General features: G+C 52.7%; 7 protein-coding genes across 7 annotated transcripts; 4 read left to right on the top strand and 3 right to left on the bottom strand.

Annotated features, from left to right (window-relative positions):
• Positions 1–329: 329 nt before the first annotated feature.
• Positions 330–1,627, top strand: M421DRAFT_287379 (uncharacterized protein). Its single transcript, XM_033588991.1, has 7 exons — positions 330–570; positions 621–693; positions 756–862; positions 991–1,049; positions 1,179–1,205; positions 1,259–1,286; positions 1,411–1,627. Exons 1-7 carry the CDS (start codon positions 551–553, stop codon positions 1,523–1,525), a joined length of 429 nt encoding a protein of 142 aa, XP_033452488.1. The 5' UTR covers positions 330–550; the 3' UTR covers positions 1,526–1,627.
• A 514-nt stretch (positions 1,628–2,141) lies between these two features.
• Positions 2,142–5,054, top strand: M421DRAFT_416960 (uncharacterized protein). The gene is made up of 3 exons (XM_033591271.1): positions 2,142–2,592; positions 2,950–3,972; positions 4,019–5,054. Exons 1-3 carry the CDS (start codon positions 2,371–2,373, stop codon positions 4,874–4,876), a joined length of 2,103 nt encoding a protein of 700 aa, XP_033452487.1. The 5' UTR covers positions 2,142–2,370; the 3' UTR covers positions 4,877–5,054.
• Positions 5,055–6,167: 1,113 nt separating this feature from the next.
• M421DRAFT_1889 (uncharacterized protein) lies at positions 6,168–8,542 on the bottom strand (the record flags this gene model as incomplete). Its single annotated transcript, XM_033587969.1, has 4 exons — positions 6,168–8,085; positions 8,159–8,283; positions 8,337–8,343; positions 8,403–8,542. The coding sequence occupies 4 exons, from the start codon at positions 8,540–8,542 to the stop codon at positions 6,168–6,170; spliced, it is 2,190 nt and encodes a 729-aa protein (XP_033452486.1).
• A 187-nt stretch (positions 8,543–8,729) lies between these two features.
• On the bottom strand, positions 8,730–11,443 carry M421DRAFT_416958 (glycosyltransferase family 66 protein). The gene is made up of 4 exons (XM_033591270.1): positions 11,239–11,443; positions 11,105–11,185; positions 9,272–11,027; positions 8,730–9,221 (listed from the first exon to the last, which is right to left on the bottom strand). Exons 1-4 carry the CDS (start codon positions 11,390–11,392, stop codon positions 8,951–8,953), a joined length of 2,262 nt encoding a protein of 753 aa, XP_033452485.1. The 5' UTR covers positions 11,393–11,443; the 3' UTR covers positions 8,730–8,950.
• A 138-nt stretch (positions 11,444–11,581) lies between these two features.
• On the bottom strand, positions 11,582–13,922 carry M421DRAFT_287280 (uncharacterized protein). The gene is made up of 4 exons (XM_033588990.1): positions 13,618–13,922; positions 13,306–13,566; positions 11,867–13,259; positions 11,582–11,818 (listed from the first exon to the last, which is right to left on the bottom strand). Exons 1-4 carry the CDS (start codon positions 13,782–13,784, stop codon positions 11,705–11,707), a joined length of 1,935 nt encoding a protein of 644 aa, XP_033452484.1. The 5' UTR covers positions 13,785–13,922; the 3' UTR covers positions 11,582–11,704.
• On the top strand, positions 13,612–14,472 carry M421DRAFT_287208 (uncharacterized protein). Its single transcript, XM_033588987.1, has one exon. It carries the CDS (start codon positions 13,933–13,935, stop codon positions 14,389–14,391), a length of 459 nt encoding a protein of 152 aa, XP_033452483.1. The 5' UTR covers positions 13,612–13,932; the 3' UTR covers positions 14,392–14,472.
• M421DRAFT_287209 (uncharacterized protein) lies at positions 14,473–15,050 on the top strand. Its single transcript, XM_033588988.1, has one exon. The coding sequence runs from the start codon at positions 14,553–14,555 to the stop codon at positions 14,865–14,867; it is 315 nt and encodes a 104-aa protein (XP_033452482.1). The 5' UTR covers positions 14,473–14,552; the 3' UTR covers positions 14,868–15,050.
• Positions 15,051–15,335: the final 285 nt, after the last annotated feature.

Here is a 15,335-nt window from a genome sequence, read left to right as displayed (position 1 = left end):
GCGAATTCGCGAGCGCAGCAGCCCTGCCTGTTTGCCTGACCGCAACTGCGATGTTCCTGGCACGCATAATTTAAAAGGCTCAACAAACAGCAATTGATCGAGGCCCATCTCTTCCCGACTACCTATCAGGCTGTCACTGTCCAGTCCTGCTCTTGCGTGAGCGCCAACCCTACACCAACACAGCTAGCGCTCGTTCACTGGAGGGGTCTTAGTTCTATCTGCCCCGCCAACCCAAGCCCTCCACCTCGCTTTCTCTGCCTCATCATCACGACCTTGCAGCGGACTTCTTCCTCCATCCACACAGATTATCGATTGCCTGTGCCATCGATACCGAAACAGCCTGGTGCCTAAGACTAAATGTTCGTTCCGTCACGTTGCTTGTTATGACCTGCAGAGGAAGCCGCGATGGCCTTCCCGCGCATGTGTCCTCCCAACTTCCTTCTCTCTAGTACCCTTCTCATCCACCTGTCCTGAAGCTCTTTGTATCGCGCGCGTCTGTTTCTTGTTCGAGAGTCAGTATTGAGACAGTTCAGTGCTCCTTTAGATCACCATGTCGAAGCTCTTCGTAGGGTAAGTCAGTCCTCGCTGCTATTACGGATCCATCACTGACAAGCTTGCAGAGGTCTTGCCTGGCATACCGATGATGCGACTCTGCGCCAGAAGTTCGAGGAGTTCGGCCAAGTCGAAGAGGCCGTAAGTAGCGCTCTTGCGCATAGCATCTCCGCAACGACGCAGCGTTACTCACTTCACCACAGGTCGTCGTCAAGGACCGCGACACTGGCCGCAGCAGAGGCTTCGGTTTCGTCCGCTTCGCCTCCGACGCTGAGGCTGACACTGCTATGCAGAACATGAACAACGTCGAGTCAGTGCTCCCGACCTTGGCCTTCAACACCACTAGCGATGCGCCTCGATTGAAGTCATCACTCGAGAAGCCTTGCGCAAAATCTGTCGCATGCCATCGCTTCTAGTACAACAAGCTGATCATGACAGATTCGATGGACGCACTGTCCGCGTCGACAAGGCCTCTGACCGCGCTGGCGGCGGTGGTGGTGGTGGTGGTGGTCGCGGCGGCTTCGGAGGAGGTTACGGCCGTGGCGGCGGTGGTGGCTACAGTGGCGGCGGCGGTGGTGGTGAGTTTGCAATCTGCAGTACTGAGAGTCCCAACTAACTTGCACCAGGCTACAACGGCGGCGGTGGTGGTCGCGGTTCGTAATCAATACACTGTCCCCACCACGCAGCATACTAACTACAAGTGTAGGCTATGGTGGTCAGGGCAGCGGCGGCCAGTGGGCTCCCTCTGGCGGCCAGGGCTACCAAGGTCAAGGTCAAGGCCAAGGCGGCTACGGTGGCCAGCGTCAAGGCTACGGCGACCAGCAGCAGCAGGGCGGCGGCGGCGGCGGCGGCGGCCAGTGGTAAATCCTCACGCGAACCCCCCTCGACGACTTACGGCGGTGTGCTTTACAACATATTGCGCTGTAGATCTGATGTTGGGGTTGAGGAATCTGTTGCCTCTGGTCTTCGATAGAGGCGATCGTTCGAGCTCTGGTAGACGCCTTTTCTGACTAGGATGGGTGCTGGTGGCCCAATGTGCTTCTCAAGCTTCTTGTACAAGGATCCTAAAGGTTGCGATTGAGTCGCACTGACGAGATGATTGATACCCATTGAATCAGGACTTGCTTGTCTAGGGTCGTGGTTCTGGTTGCTTTACTCAACCCTGTGTACGGTTCTTCATATTCGTGGTCGAGATTCACACCTAAAAGTTGCTGCTGCTCTCATGCACGCATATAACATTTCCCGCTCAATGCATAATGGAGGTGATATGGTCATGTTCACTTCAATTCGGCAGAGTACGACTGCTGGACATTTTACTGGTCTGCGGTACATCACCAATCGTCGTTCAAGCTCTCGCTGGTGAGACTCTTACCTACTTTACCTGAATCAAAACAAGGCAAAGTGTCTGCCTGCAATCAATCTCAATGCGATCAAGCTGTGGTCTGGGCATACCAAAAGCCTGTTTCACACAACCCCACATGTTTCGAGCAATAAACTGCAGTGCCACCGTTACACGACCGGGAGGTACAACATCACACCCGTGCAAGATTTTCCAGTATGACAACTCGCATCCTGTGATGGAAAACAGAGCGAAAGCCGTCAGCTTAGCGAGCGCATTGTGACAAGCCCGCATTCAGCATACATAACCGCCGTGAGCCCAAGGCATGGCTGCAGACGAGTGCATACAGAAATGCAAGTGGTCGTCGCGAGTTAGGCGCACCACCCACAAAGCCATGTGGCCCGGATGACCAGCAATGCTGCTGGCTGCTGGTTTGACGCTGGGCAGGAAAGAACATCAACACCACTGCAGTCCATATCATGAAGAGTTGGTATGGGCACGGTAACGCACCTGTCGCGCGTCGGCAGGCTCCCGCAGGCAGTCGCTTTCTGACCACTGTCTTCGTTAGCCTCATCCTCATTACTGGATTGGACACTTTCTTTCCTGGCCTCAAGCATCAGTTCATTCCACAGCCTGACCAGCTTGGCAGTCGGCCACAGTCAGCGACCAGTAACGCCTCGAAATCATTTGAATGGTCTCAGGTACGTGTTGGGCATTCCTAAGCATCAGCAATGTGGGGAAGCTGTGCGAGCCATCTGCCCTGCTGCCGCTACATCTGGTTCACAAGATCGAGACCATCGACAACTTGAACGCCAGCGATATGACGAAGAGTTAAGAACTTCAGTACAGACCGGTTTGGCGACAACATGTCTACCTGCATCGCCATAGACGCTGGAAATTTCTGATCAAGATTGGAGGCATGAACAAAGTAACAGCTTCCAGCAAGCCTCAAGATTCCACTATGCAGTATCCCTTCGCTTCGGCATTTTCCACTTTGACATATAATGTCTTTGGATCTCAATCCAATCTCTCCGGGGCACATTGACTGACCACCATAGATTGCACCCAAGAAACACCTCGAGTTCCATAAGTGCTTCGAGAAGTTCAAGTGCGCGAAACTGAGTCTTCCTCTCGACTACTTCAACAGCACTAATGGCACGTTTTTGAGCAGCACGGTCAGTGTTGCCATTGTAAAGCTGCCTGCAGAGGTGCCAATCGATGACCCTCGATATGGAGGCCCAATCTTGCTCAACCCAGGTGGTCCGGGAGGCTCTGGAGCATTGTTCGCACTCATGGCAGCAGAGTCGATACAGTGGGTTGTCGATTCAGCTTCTGATCCCGCAGAGATCGTCAAGGACTCTCGCTACTTTGATGTGATTGGGTTTGATCCCCGTGGTATTGGCGAGACTGAGCCGGCCGCGACATGCATATCTGATCCCGCCGCAGCATGGTCCTGGAGACTGCGAGAGACTGAAGAAGGTATCCTGGGCAGCTCAGATGCCGCACTTGGCCGACTGTGGTCCAAGACCCATGCCTTGGGTTCCTCCTGCAAGCTGGCCATGGAAAGTGAAGATGGTCCAGACATCAAACAATTCATGACTACTGCTTTCGTTGCTCGAGACATGCTGGAGATCATCGAACTTCATGCCAAATACAACGCACATGAAATTGCTCAAGCCACACACAATACTGGGCAACGTGCTGGCTGCCGCAATACTGCACTGGCGCACTATACCCCGGGAGAAGCCAAGCTGCAATACTGGGGTTTCTCTTACGGAACACTGCTCGGCTCCACATTTGCTTCTATGTTCCCAGATCGTGTTGGTCGCGCAGTGCTCGATGGCGTTGTCAACGACTGGGACTACCATCACTCCTTGGGCAACGGCAGTCTGATCGATAACGATAAAGCCATGGAGTCGTTTTACTCTTACTGTCTGAACTCTGGATACGAAGAGTGCCCTCTGAGTGGTAACGCTACCACCACTGCAGAGATCAAGAACAACACGAGAAGGATTCTGAAGAGGCTGTACCACAACCCGTACATTCTCAGCTCAGCAGAGGGCCCGGAAGTAGTTACCTATGTAAGCGACGAATGTCTATGCTCATTTCAATACTAACAGTCTAAAGTCTGACATTAAGTCTACTATCTTCAGCAGCATCTATCAACCTCAGCACAGTTTCAAGCCGCTTGGCTTTCTTCTGCCACAGATCGAAAATGGTGGCGGCGATTTGATCGACTACATATCGAAACCCTTCCGACTGGCTCATACGTTCTCGTGCGGTGTCAATAGCACGGTCAACCCTGGTATCTCTTACACCAGCGATGTTCCAACCTTTGCTATCCTATGCGCAGATAGTGTCGACCAGTCCAATCTCACCATCGACGAATTCACTGAGTACTGGCACCTCCTGCAGAGCATTTCCTCGGTAGCTGGCGACTTATGGTCGTTCCTCATGTTAAAATGTGCAGCTTGGAACATCCGCGCGAACTACAGATTCGATGGGCCGTACGGCGGCAATACCAGCCATCCGATCTTGTTCATCAGCAACACCGCCGACCCGGTGACACCACTGAAAAGCGGAAGGATTATGCACTCCAAATTCCCCAACAGCGGACTTCTTGTCAATGACCAGGCTGGACACTGCTCCTTCTCGGCGACCAATCTGTGTGCCTACGAGAAGATCAGGACTTACTTCCAGACTGGCGCGCTTCCCACGCCAAACACGCTCTGTACACCTCCACCGAGTGCGTACTCCCTCAACTCCACGGATCCAAAGTCACCGTTCTATGACCCCACGCTAGGCGTTGGTGCTCATGTTTTCCGAGACTTGCACATTACCGCACAACAGCAGATATTGCACAGTACAGTGAAGACTATGCAGCGTGTGATGAGTGAGAACGAAAGCTTTGGCTTTAGTTTGTTGATTGGCAACCCAAAGGCAGCAAAGATCCAGAGGATGATGAGTAAAAAGTACCTGGACTGATCACGGGGACAATGTTTTGAAACCTGCAGGCTCGCAGATGAGCTGCCGTTCGTTGTTATTTTTATCATGAGCCTTCAGCCCCTCTCTATTCCTTAAGTATGTAGAAGTTTAGCCTCAAGTACTGACTAGTTGCGAGCTGTGAAAACGACTCAGAGCTCAGAAGTAGAGCTTATACTCCTTCCCAATTTCTCTACTAATGATATCATTATAGTAGCACTCGCCCAGCGATAAAATCATGCCAAGTTCTGCTTCAGTTTTGTACGCGAGAGTTGAGAAGTCTGCGCATTTCTGCGGTAACACCATTTTGCTGTGGAAACAACCTCAAGGCCCGGACCACTCTGTCTGTTCCAAAGACTCTATTGACATTACATCTCTTTTGATTGTAAAGCAAGTCCTCCAGAAGTACCAGCGATTGCGCAGCTCAGCTGACAGACTTAGAAGATGTGACGCGCATTGATTGCGCTGGGCACTTTTGTATCATTAGTTGAGGCTGAGGATATAGATCGTCTCGTACATGCATAGCATCTTAGGCGGTCTAGCAAGTAGATTTGGAGGGTGAAATGGCCAATCTGAGGAATTGAGAAAGGTGGTGCAAGGCAATTGCGAAGGTGAAGCAAGTTGGAAAGTGGGCCCCTAGTATGACGTGATGATGTAGATCGGAGTGAAAGTTAAGGAAAGAGCGAGTTCCAGACATGGAAGGCTAGTTCTTTAGACCGATAAGTCCGATATTGGAAGTCTAATCAGGTCTGAATAGTCCGCTCGCGACGCGAAGCTGACTTCCCTGAATACGATACTGATAATACATTGATTCCTCGCCTCTCCTTTCTTTGAAAATATCAGAGACCGTGCTCTCATAAGCCAACAGCAGTTGGCATGTGTGGTCATCCCAATGCAATTTCACATCCGTCAGCGGAAACCGGGTCTAAGGGCATTTTTTTCTCTTCTTGGAAAAGGGTGCAATTGAACTTTTGACCGGTAAAGTACCATCGAGCAAGAGACTTTGAAGGGGGCCAGAAGCAGATCACAGTTCAAGAAACAGACACACCCGCAGGAGGAAAGAACCGAGTAGCGGTCTGGAACAGGAGTCTTCAAGTAGGAGTATGATAGGCCTGAAACGGAAATGTATAAAGACAAAAATCAGTGTGAGTGACACGCCCACCTTCCCATGTTCGAATTAAAGCCAACTCAGCTGGCCTATTTCCAGATGAACACACCCAAGCCATTGGTGGCTGTGATGGGATAGAGTCCGGAACCCGTAAACTGGAGGTAGTTCCAAGATAAACCCAAAGACTCATACTTCACGCCAGCTCCTCGCAGCCAATTTCTCAGTCAATGGTCTGAACTCTGAGCCCTTGACGCTGCCCTGGTCAATCATCTTGATCTTGCGCCTCTCCTCGAGATAAGTAGCTGGCTGCCCGTTCTCGTCAATACCCTTCCAGCTCCTGACCTCAATGAGTCGACCGCCATTATCGTCCTCGGAATCGGTCACGTCATCCTCAGAACTGACCTGCTTTCGACTAGGCGGTGGTGTGATGGAGCTAGCACGCTCCATAGCCTCAGCGCGTGAGACGTGGCGATAGCCTGAGAATTTGGGCTGTTCGGATGATGGAGGCGATGGCGGTGGTCGGGCTTCACGCTCACGAGGCGGAGGGGGGCTGACACTGAAATGACGAACTCGGACTCTCTCAAAGCGTTGGGGGGGAGAGGTAGAGATGCCGCGAGCCCGATCAACGCGGATCTCATCATAGTGCCGTCGTGGAGAGGGCGATGATCGACGTATGTGGAGACGTTCCATGCGGTCAATCGGAGGTGACGCAGGCTGGTCCACGTAGCTGCGGGCTTCGTAACGGTGATAGGTCTCAGACTTCCTGTCATCAGATCTTTCGTCTGGGTGGGGGTCTTCTCGCCTTTCTGAAGCGAATTGAACACGTGGGCCACCAACTTCTACGTTCGTGCTTTGTTGGCTATCGCGCAAGCTGGTCCTCCGCCTGTACGAGGTTTCGTAGGTCATATCCGCAGGTTTGAGAATCCTTGGACTGGCTGTCTCTAAGCCACCATCATTTGTAGAGGTCTCATCGGCCGTCGAGAAGACTCGGCGGTCAGGTATCACAGTCCTGTAGGGGTGTGGATCTGACTGTATACGGATACGACTCTCACTGCGCTGCACTGGGCTCCTTGGCCTCCGTTCTTCCGAAACGTCTCGATAGCTGACCCTGGAGGTCCTTGAACGTGCCGGCGGAGGCGAGGGACTGAGTTCGACGATTCGTGGACTCGGACGAGGTGGACTCTGCTTCCTATACGAGTGAGTACGAACAACATCAGGTGGCGGCCATACTTCGTTGGAGGCAGGGTGTGGGTCGTTGGGTCTTGTGGCGTCCATGCAAATAACATCTGGCGGTGGCCACACTCGATCGTACCTTGATCGTCCAGGACTCAGTGCAGACATGCGGACTCTTGCTGTGTTTTGGTAGCTGCGGGGAGGGCTTCGCTGCAGTGTGCGCAGCCCGATGTTTGCGCGACTCGTGCCTTCTTTGATGATGTGGGGGCGAAAGTGATCTGTCTTCCAAGACGCATATATCTCATCCCGACTCCTTCGCCGACCTCTCTGCTCGCTGCGGTCAATCTTGACGTGAACAGGTTCCCTAGGCCAGTCGCAAGGGTCCTCGGCGGTACAGGTACGAACTCTGGTGTAGCTGTTCGCTCGCTCGCGATGTGTGTTCTTGGTGCGTTTCTTACACTTTCGACATGGCGTAGTGACAAGTGGCTTGCCTGGTATGACAGGATGGTTTCGATGGTAGCCAGCAGATCGCATTTGTCCACACTCGCTACAAGTGTGACACAGCAGCACGGGGACTGTTTGTTCTTCGACCTGTGGTGGCGCTTCGCTGCCTGCCTGATAATGGTAGGAAAAATGCTCGTCTACCCTCTTGTCGTGCGAAGGAGCCACGAAGGACACATTGCGATGTGCAGGAGCCATAACACCAGAGACAGAGCCGACCAGATCCACTCGAGCAGATTGAGGTGCGTATGAATCTGGGTACTGCCAACCAACGTTATGGCTTGACAAAGGTGGCGGCGGACTACTATAGTTGCGCGCAAGTTGTGTGTAGCCGGATGGCGCAAGGCCTGCGGACATTGACTGAGCGCCAGATGGATGTCCCTGGCCTGGAGCCTGGCCTTGACCGAGCGGCAGCGGTCGCTGGGGAAACCTACATTGAAGATAGCATCAGCGAAAGGCCCAAGAGGCGTTCAAGGCATACTCGAACACTTGCATTGACATACCTGGCTTGCCCGAAAGCAGCGTGCGGCGTGAACCCACCCTGGAGCCCTTGATATGAAACGATGGAACTCGCTGCTGCGGGAGGAGGGGTGGGCGCTGCTGGAGGCACACCAAGTCCAGGGAATTGCTGCGACAAGTGCTTAGCTGATCGAGTGTCGAATACATCCCGAGGGAGTGAACAGAGCTTCTGCACGGCGTGTTAGTTGCGGTTGGTGAGCAAATGATATCGCCCGAGTAAACACTTACACATTGAAAAGATACTGGTTAGCAGGGTCGGCGACTGAGCCTGGGTACTGTGGTATTGGCTGTCCAGCACTCGCTGCCGAGCTGCTGCCGCCGCCGCCCATGTACGCAGCGAATGCTTTTCGCTGCTCATCGTTTGCCATCTTGTATGTGGAAGGTAGGTGGCGTGCGGTGTTGAGGTCGTGGAAGGTCCGCCTTGGTCAAGTGGGGAGAGAGGCAGGTACGGACCAGGCACCAAATCCGAGATGCGGAAGATGCAAAAAAAAGGAATGTGATGTGGGGTAGGTAACAGAAGAAGAATCAGAATGAAATAATGATCCCAGTGGTCTGCGTTAAGCCAAGGTGAAGGTGAGGTGACTGAGACTCGGTCACAACCGCAAATCCACCTTAGGCAACCTACCAGTTTTGAAGCTACGGTCAACAGGGCTTTGAGATACGCGAATGCAAATCCTGCGGTGGGGCTCAAATGTTCTTTTATTCTTCCCAAAACGCCAGTCTGTCAGCATGCCGACCAACATATCTTTACAGGTGCTACTCTTAGATCATAACGTCTAGTCCACCCTTAGTACCCTCGCGCCCTTCCTCTTCGCGGCCCTCTTCTTCTTATGGCCCTGATCGAAAGCCACGGCACTACCGTGGTCACGGCCAAAGTTGTCAAGGTCCTTGACCTTGTAGATCCTGATGATCCAGTTCTCACTGGTGAATGCCTCTTCGATGGTGTTGAGCTTGGGACCCTCGGCAGGCAGCTTCACGCCACGGACACGGTCCTGAGCCTGTCCAGCGGGGAAGAGGGAGTTGTAGTTGTAGTACGACATCTTGTACCTTGACCATGCGTTAGCAGCTGCGTCGCGAGGATCATTAGTGGTACTTACATCAAGCTGTTCTTCATAGTCTCAGTGGCGCCGTCATCCACACGGTACTCGCCACGGGCAGTAAAGAAGTTGCGCTCCTTGACCTCATCAGGCCAGATGCCTTCAGCGATACGGACCATCCAGAGGAACTTGTTGATGTCATCGCCGGAGTAGCCAAGAAGACCACCAAATACAACAAGGACGTAATCGACCTCGTGCTGGCGCATGATGGGGTAAGAGACCTCCTCTCTCGAGCTCATAGCCTTACCAACGGTGGCAATGTGAGTATTGTTCCAGGTGTTGTTGTCAACGAGAGTCGGACGGTCAGCCATACCACCAATCTGGTATCCGTAATCCCACCAGGACATGATCTTGGCATCCTGAGCAGTGTTCTGCCTGAGCCAGTAGTACGCCTCGCGGTAATCATCGATGATGTGCTGGCTACCATCGGCAAGCTTGGAAGCAAGGACAACGGAAGGTGAGGAGTAGGCGTTGGATGTAACCCAAGTGCAGTGGAGCACAAAGAGCATGAGGTAGACAGCAGAAGCGCCCACAACTGTGAGCTTGGAGGCGTACGACTGGATTCCAACGTAAGGCTTGCGCGTAGAGCGGAGACCATCCGGCAGGACCGCGGCAGCAGCAATACTGGCAGCGTCGGACGCCTCACCCTCCTTGGGCTCAGCCTTGACGACCGGGGTCTTAGCATCGAGGTAGGTGTCCAGGATCTGAGAGAAAGCAATGGCCGATGCTACGCAGACAATGGGGGTCAGGGTAAGCATCAGACGAACCATGACACCAGCGAAGTAACTGGCAAGTACAGCGTAGATGACAACGAAAACTTGCTCGTCAGTCAGCTTAGTGAAGCACATGTAGACACCAGCGGGGAACAGCCAGATCATCATGCTCAAGTCGAAGAAGAAAGCGGGCCATGCGGTAGGCTGGTGCTCGGAGACGGAGGCAATGATGGGAATGTGAATCTTGGCGTATCCGGTATCCCAGAGAGAGTAGAAACGGCCGGTCCAGGGTGCGATTACTCCGGTGACAGTCAAGAGGACAAGTCCACCGAAAGCCACGACGAAGACGAACAAGACAAGAGCGCGGAGCAGAGTCTGGAACTGCTTGCTGGGGAGCTGAGCGCGGACCCAGTCGACGAAGGCAACCAGCTGCAGGAGGCCAAACACACCGAGCGCAGACATGTGCTCAGAACTACGGATGGGCAGGAAACCAACAAATGGAATCTGCATACTCGCCAGCGTGCCGAGCGCATACCACGAGGTGTAGCTGACGTAGAGCCTGGGGCTGTAGCGTCCCATGCAGATCAAGACGAATGCGTGCAGGGGCAGCAAGTTCGTGATGAAGACGTATCCACCCCACGCCGACACCATGTATCCGTAGAACAACGCGGTCAACGCGCCCCAGAACATGGATCCTTCCTTGACGGCCTTGATCCACAGGAAGAAGGTGAAGACGAGCAGGAAGATGGCGATCGCCTCGTTATCGTAACTACCGGCGACCGAACGCGAGATGTAACCGGGGGTGATACCCATGAACGCTGCGGCGAGCAGACCGGCGGAGGGCGAGGTAACCATCTCGGTGGTCAGGAGATATGTTGCGAGCGCAGTGAGGCCGGAAAAGGCCGGGGCGAGAAGGACGCAAATGTTACGAATGTCGACGGGGAGGGCGAGGGCACGGAGGAGGTGGTAGATGGCACCGCTGGTAACCATCAATCCAGGGTACAGAGTACCACCAGTAACGCGACCAAGGGGATGCCATGTTCCTGCATATTGTGTCAGTTTAACGCGTCTGTTGTCGTTGTGTGCGTCGTGTTGCGGGCAGTGCGGATGAGAGGCGTACGGTCGTCGAACCAATCCCAGAAGCTGTAGAAGCCATTCTGTACAAGGTATTTTGTAGCTCGGAAATTGAACCATGGATCGACTGCACTCTTGCATTAGCCAACTGCACAGCCCGAATCTCGAGTTGATACTGACACTCGTGGATGATGCTCTCGAAGCGAATCACGGAGAACAGACGGCTGCTCACAGCTGCACCTGCGATCAAGCACAGAATAACAACCCGAAGCAAGCCTCGAGTGGTCCGGCCCGTGGCCTGCTTGAGGAATTGCCCTTCCTCTGCGGTGGCCATGTTTGGGAGAAAGGAAAGTGGTAAAGGGAGAGGTGTTGCTTTCGAGGCCGCGTCACTGCAGCTGGAGCTCTCGATGTTCACACGTAACGTGGCTCCCCAAACTGTCTTGGCGGCACTAACCCCACATCCCTGCAGTCTCGCAGTATCGCACTCCCGCATGCTTCACGTCAAAATCATCTGCATTACACATCGCAATCAATTCAGAAGTGCAATTGTCGAGCAACAGGTAACCTGGTGTAGGATCTCAATGTGTTCTTCAACTACGGAACGCAAGCTGTACAAGTATAAAATCGTGGCAAAGGGGCTCCGCAACTAGAACTCATTGTCATCTGCGTAGAAACGAGGACAGCGATCACAAAAGGCATTCGAGCACTCTGCACAACTCAAATGCACCGAGTAGGTGAAAGGACCATCGTGGCATTTGCACTGCGTATCAGTCAGTACTGTCAGATGTACTTTGGAGATGCTACTTACACAGCTCCAAAGAATAGTTGGATTGGGCTTCTCCACAGGGGGCTGAGCCCTCGAAGGATTGCTTACGATTGTTCGTTTCCTTGAGTCGTCGTGTGTAGGTGGCTGATATGTTTCCGCTGATGACCGGTCCATTTGCGAGACAAGCTCGTCGTCACCTTTCAGGCCGTGATCTGCCTCATTCTCACCCACGTCCTCGTCCGCGAAATTTCTGCGATCCATGTCATCATGCAACTGCTTCTTGGTCTTGTTTTCTTCAACACAAAGCCATGTATCAATTCGCTTCTGTTCCCTCTCGAAGTGACGTGCAATATGGTCGAATCGTTCATCCCAGGCAGCATTGCGCTTGCTCGCGAGGGTGATGATCTTTCCACAAAAGCCACACCAAAACTGATCTTGGCAATTCTTGCCTATCCTACAGCGCTGTAGGTGCACCTTGACCTGAGTGCCGGGCGTGATCTTATGCTTCTCTTCAATATGTTTTTGAAACTGCATTGGGCGGTAACAATGCTGTCCACATTTCTTACCAGCCTTGTTCGCCAGATCACAACGAAAAGCTTCCAGTTGAAAGTGCTGAGAGTTCTCATGACGCTTCCAGTCTGACTTGGCGCCGAAGATCTTGGGGCATTTTGGGTACGTGCAACCATAAGGTTTCTCGTGCCGTTTCTTGTGTTTGTTCAGGTCACACGGTCGACCGAAGACATTACAGCCCTCGTAGTCGCATTGCCGGGTCCCGGGTGTAGACCCTTGGTTCAGACCACGCTTCTGCAGCCGCATAGGCTTGGGCTTCGGTTTCAAGAGATCTGCAATTGCTTGCAATGTTTGGCGCCGCTCAATGTCGGCATGCTCACCCCTGCTACTGCTATTCTGCTGCTGCTGGGCACCAAGAACGAGTTGCATAATCTCATCGATGTTGATGTTGGCCTTCGAAAACTTTTCAAGTGCCTGAATTTGCTGTTCAGCCTTTGTCTGAGGCGCAGTTGAAAGCTGCAACTTCGGTGTCGACTCGCAATTGTTGGATTGACCGCGCATCGAAGTCAATGTCGAAGCTACGACAGAGGGCAATGCTTTTGTAGACCTTAGACGATCAGCTGATGTACTTGAGACGGTCCTTGATAAGGCAGCACTGTCTTGTCTTCGCGTATTGGCGGCATCGCCCATGGATGGTGGTGCGCCAAGTTGCGAGACAGACAGGTTGAATGGCGTCGTACTCGGGGAAACCTCAGAGACACTCGACATCGAGGTCGTATTAAACGACATGGGTGAGTGGTAGGCTAAGCCATATGCGCTTGTTGCAATCAGACTGTGGTTGAGGTCACCAATGCCTGCAAGCAACGCTGGATCCACTGACAAGGGCTGTTGTGCCTCAGGTGCCTCTTGGAGATGGCACTCCGACCTTTAGAACGTCAGTTTCATCCGGTATCCTTTGTAGAGTCACTTACAGTTTGATAAGCTCACACATGTCATCCTCTTTATGCATACGCTCAACATGTTGTTTGAAATTATCCAAACGTGGCCAGATTTTGTCTTTGTTCGCACAAGCAGAAGCTGCGCACTGGTAAGAAATTGACTTGGTAGTGTTGATCTTGTGCACGCTTTTCCTGTGACGGTCGAGATCATTGATGGTTGAGAAACCCTTGCCACTCCTCTTGCAACCTGTTTCGCCGCAGACGAAATTCTTCTTGTGCTTCAACATGTGCTTCCTGTGACACCATCATCAGTATCTAAAATCAACAGCCACACGAAGGCCATACATACTTCTGTTCAGACGCACATTTCGAGAATTCGGAACAGCCAGGTTCGCGACAAGGAAATAGTTGTTTGTGACCTCCACTTCGACTGCTGTGATGTGACAAAACAGATATTTGATCCGATGTTCTGCGCAGCATAACTTGCGATCCAGTGGGTGAACGATCGACATTCAGATTCTTTGTTTGGTCGAGAAGTCCTGCTGGAAGCTCTTGTTGGACACGGCCGGGCTCGTTACTCAGGACTGACAGTGTTTGATGCGTGTAATAACCAGAGTCAGATGCTGGGACGTTGCTACCAACGTCTGAGCAAGGACCTCGATGATGTTTTCCATAGTTGACCTGGGTATGCAAGAAGTTGTTTTGGGCCGTGCCTTCTTGGGGATTTCTCATACCCCCGAATGCATTCCAAGGCCCTTCATTCTGGTGGTAGAACAGTGCAATTGGATTCAATATTGGCTCAGGATTAGGCTGATTTGCGGGCGACTGTCGAGTATCAAGATGCGGAAGGCTTTGACGAGCACTCTGCAACCTTGTGTCAAGATTGCTGTTATGCGAAACGGCCTTCCTTTGTCTGAGGGGATTCCTCTCTTGCACCACATGCCTTGGCAGTGCAGTCCAGTGTGTTTGTACGGTATTGTTCGGGCTGGGTGCAGGAGGTACGACCGTGGGAGGGCCCGAAGACAGCCAATGTCGGGGATAGAACTCGTGATCGAACTGATATTGTTGGTGTTGATAAATCTACATGGGTCATTTTTTGGCCAGACACCTATTGGGTAGTGTACCTACAGATCCATCAACGCTATTGAAGTCGAATATCGGATTGGATCCATTGTATTGGGGCATGTTTGCTTCCGCAAGTCAGCGCGTTGCTTTACACTATAGTCCAACCCCATCCTCAAGGTATCACACGGCACCGAACAGCCTGTGACAAAGATTGGATGAAGAGACGACGCAAACGCGATAGAAGGCAATACGTGAGATCTGAAACCCTGGGGACCTACCGATGCTTAGCGTACAGCTGCAGCCTGACGCCTTCCGTCTTCCGTCTTCGCAGGGTGGTTTCGAATAAAGGTCACAGAGTATTCAGTGTGCACACAGCTGCATTAGTATACGTCTGGCTGCAGTTCACCGCCCCGCAGAGCGATCGTACAGAAGAGCCGCAGCCGCGTCCTCCAGTTTCGTGTCCACGTGCACGGACAGCCGGTGAAGGATTGGGAAAGGCGGGAGGAGTCGATCAACGTCACCGTTGTTAGACTCTTACCGCAAACCAATAACAACGAGGTTGCAGGGCAACGAAACCACTGTCAAGAGACGGCAAAGTGAATAGAGAGCTCTCGTCGCAAGTGCGATGGCATGGTGGGGATGTGGTGGGCGGCCTCAGAGGGCAAAGGGCGTTGCCTGCCTCAGCCTGTTGTTGGTTTGCCAAGAGGAGGTGCTTCTGCGGCACTGCCTCACGCCATGCCATGTCACAGAGTCCTCCAAGGTGACGAGCCAATCAACGCTTACGATCGCACATTTGTGTAGCGCGAAGGGCGACTTGATGCTTGGCTTGTGCAAGTGGTCGCATTTGTTGCATCAAGGCTCTTGCTGATCGATCAACGAAATCGGACGCCGACGACTCACGATGTCTGATCGCATTTTGGCCTGGCGTGCTGGCAGGGACGATGAACGTTTCGATATTGACAAAAGCAGTAAAAATGAAGGCAAGGTGCGGACACTGA

The sequence above is a fragment of the Didymella exigua genome (genome assembly GCF_010094145.1).
Source record: "Didymella exigua CBS 183.55 unplaced genomic scaffold M421scaffold_4, whole genome shotgun sequence".
Lineage (NCBI taxonomy): Eukaryota > Fungi > Ascomycota > Dothideomycetes > Pleosporales > Didymellaceae > Didymella > Didymella exigua.
This window is presented reverse-complemented; position numbering and strand designations above follow the sequence as displayed.

Coding starts and splice junctions, on each gene's coding strand:
- M421DRAFT_287379 (XM_033588991.1), top strand. CDS start 551: ATGTCGAAGCTCTTCGTAGG. Junction 571..620: donor ATGTCGAAGCTCTTCGTAGG/GTAAGTCAGTCC, acceptor ACAAGCTTGCAG/AGGTCTTGCCTGGCATACCG. Junction 1,050..1,178: donor CCGCGCTGGCGGCGGTGGTG/GTGGTGGTGGTG, acceptor AACTTGCACCAG/GCTACAACGGCGGCGGTGGT.
- M421DRAFT_416960 (XM_033591271.1), top strand. CDS start 2,371: ATGAAGAGTTGGTATGGGCACGGTAACGCACCTGTCGCGCGTCGGCAG. Junction 2,593..2,949: donor AATCATTTGAATGGTCTCAG/GTACGTGTTGGG, acceptor TGACCACCATAG/ATTGCACCCAAGAAACACCT. Junction 3,973..4,018: donor GCCCGGAAGTAGTTACCTAT/GTAAGCGACGAA, acceptor AACAGTCTAAAG/TCTGACATTAAGTCTACTAT.
- M421DRAFT_416958 (XM_033591270.1), bottom strand. CDS start 11,392: ATGGCCACCGCAGAGGAAGGGCAATTCCTCAAGCAGGCCACGGGCCGG. Junction 11,186..11,238: donor CGAGAGCATCATCCACGAGT/GTCAGTATCAAC, acceptor GCAAGAGTGCAG/TCGATCCATGGTTCAATTTC. Junction 11,028..11,104: donor CTGGGATTGGTTCGACGACC/GTACGCCTCTCA, acceptor CACAATATGCAG/GAACATGGCATCCCCTTGGT.
- M421DRAFT_287280 (XM_033588990.1), bottom strand. CDS start 13,784: ATGTCGATCGTTCACCCACTGGATCGCAAGTTATGCTGCGCAGAACAT. Junction 13,567..13,617: donor GTGCGTCTGAACAGAAGTAT/GTATGGCCTTCG, acceptor ATGGTGTCACAG/GAAGCACATGTTGAAGCACA. Junction 11,819..11,866: donor CAACTATTCTTTGGAGCTGT/GTAAGTAGCATC, acceptor ACTGATACGCAG/TGCAAATGCCACGATGGTCC.
- M421DRAFT_287208 (XM_033588987.1), top strand. CDS start 13,933: ATGATGTTTTCCATAGTTGACCTGGGTATGCAAGAAGTTGTTTTGGGC.
- M421DRAFT_287209 (XM_033588988.1), top strand. CDS start 14,553: ATGAAGAGACGACGCAAACGCGATAGAAGGCAATACGTGAGATCTGAA.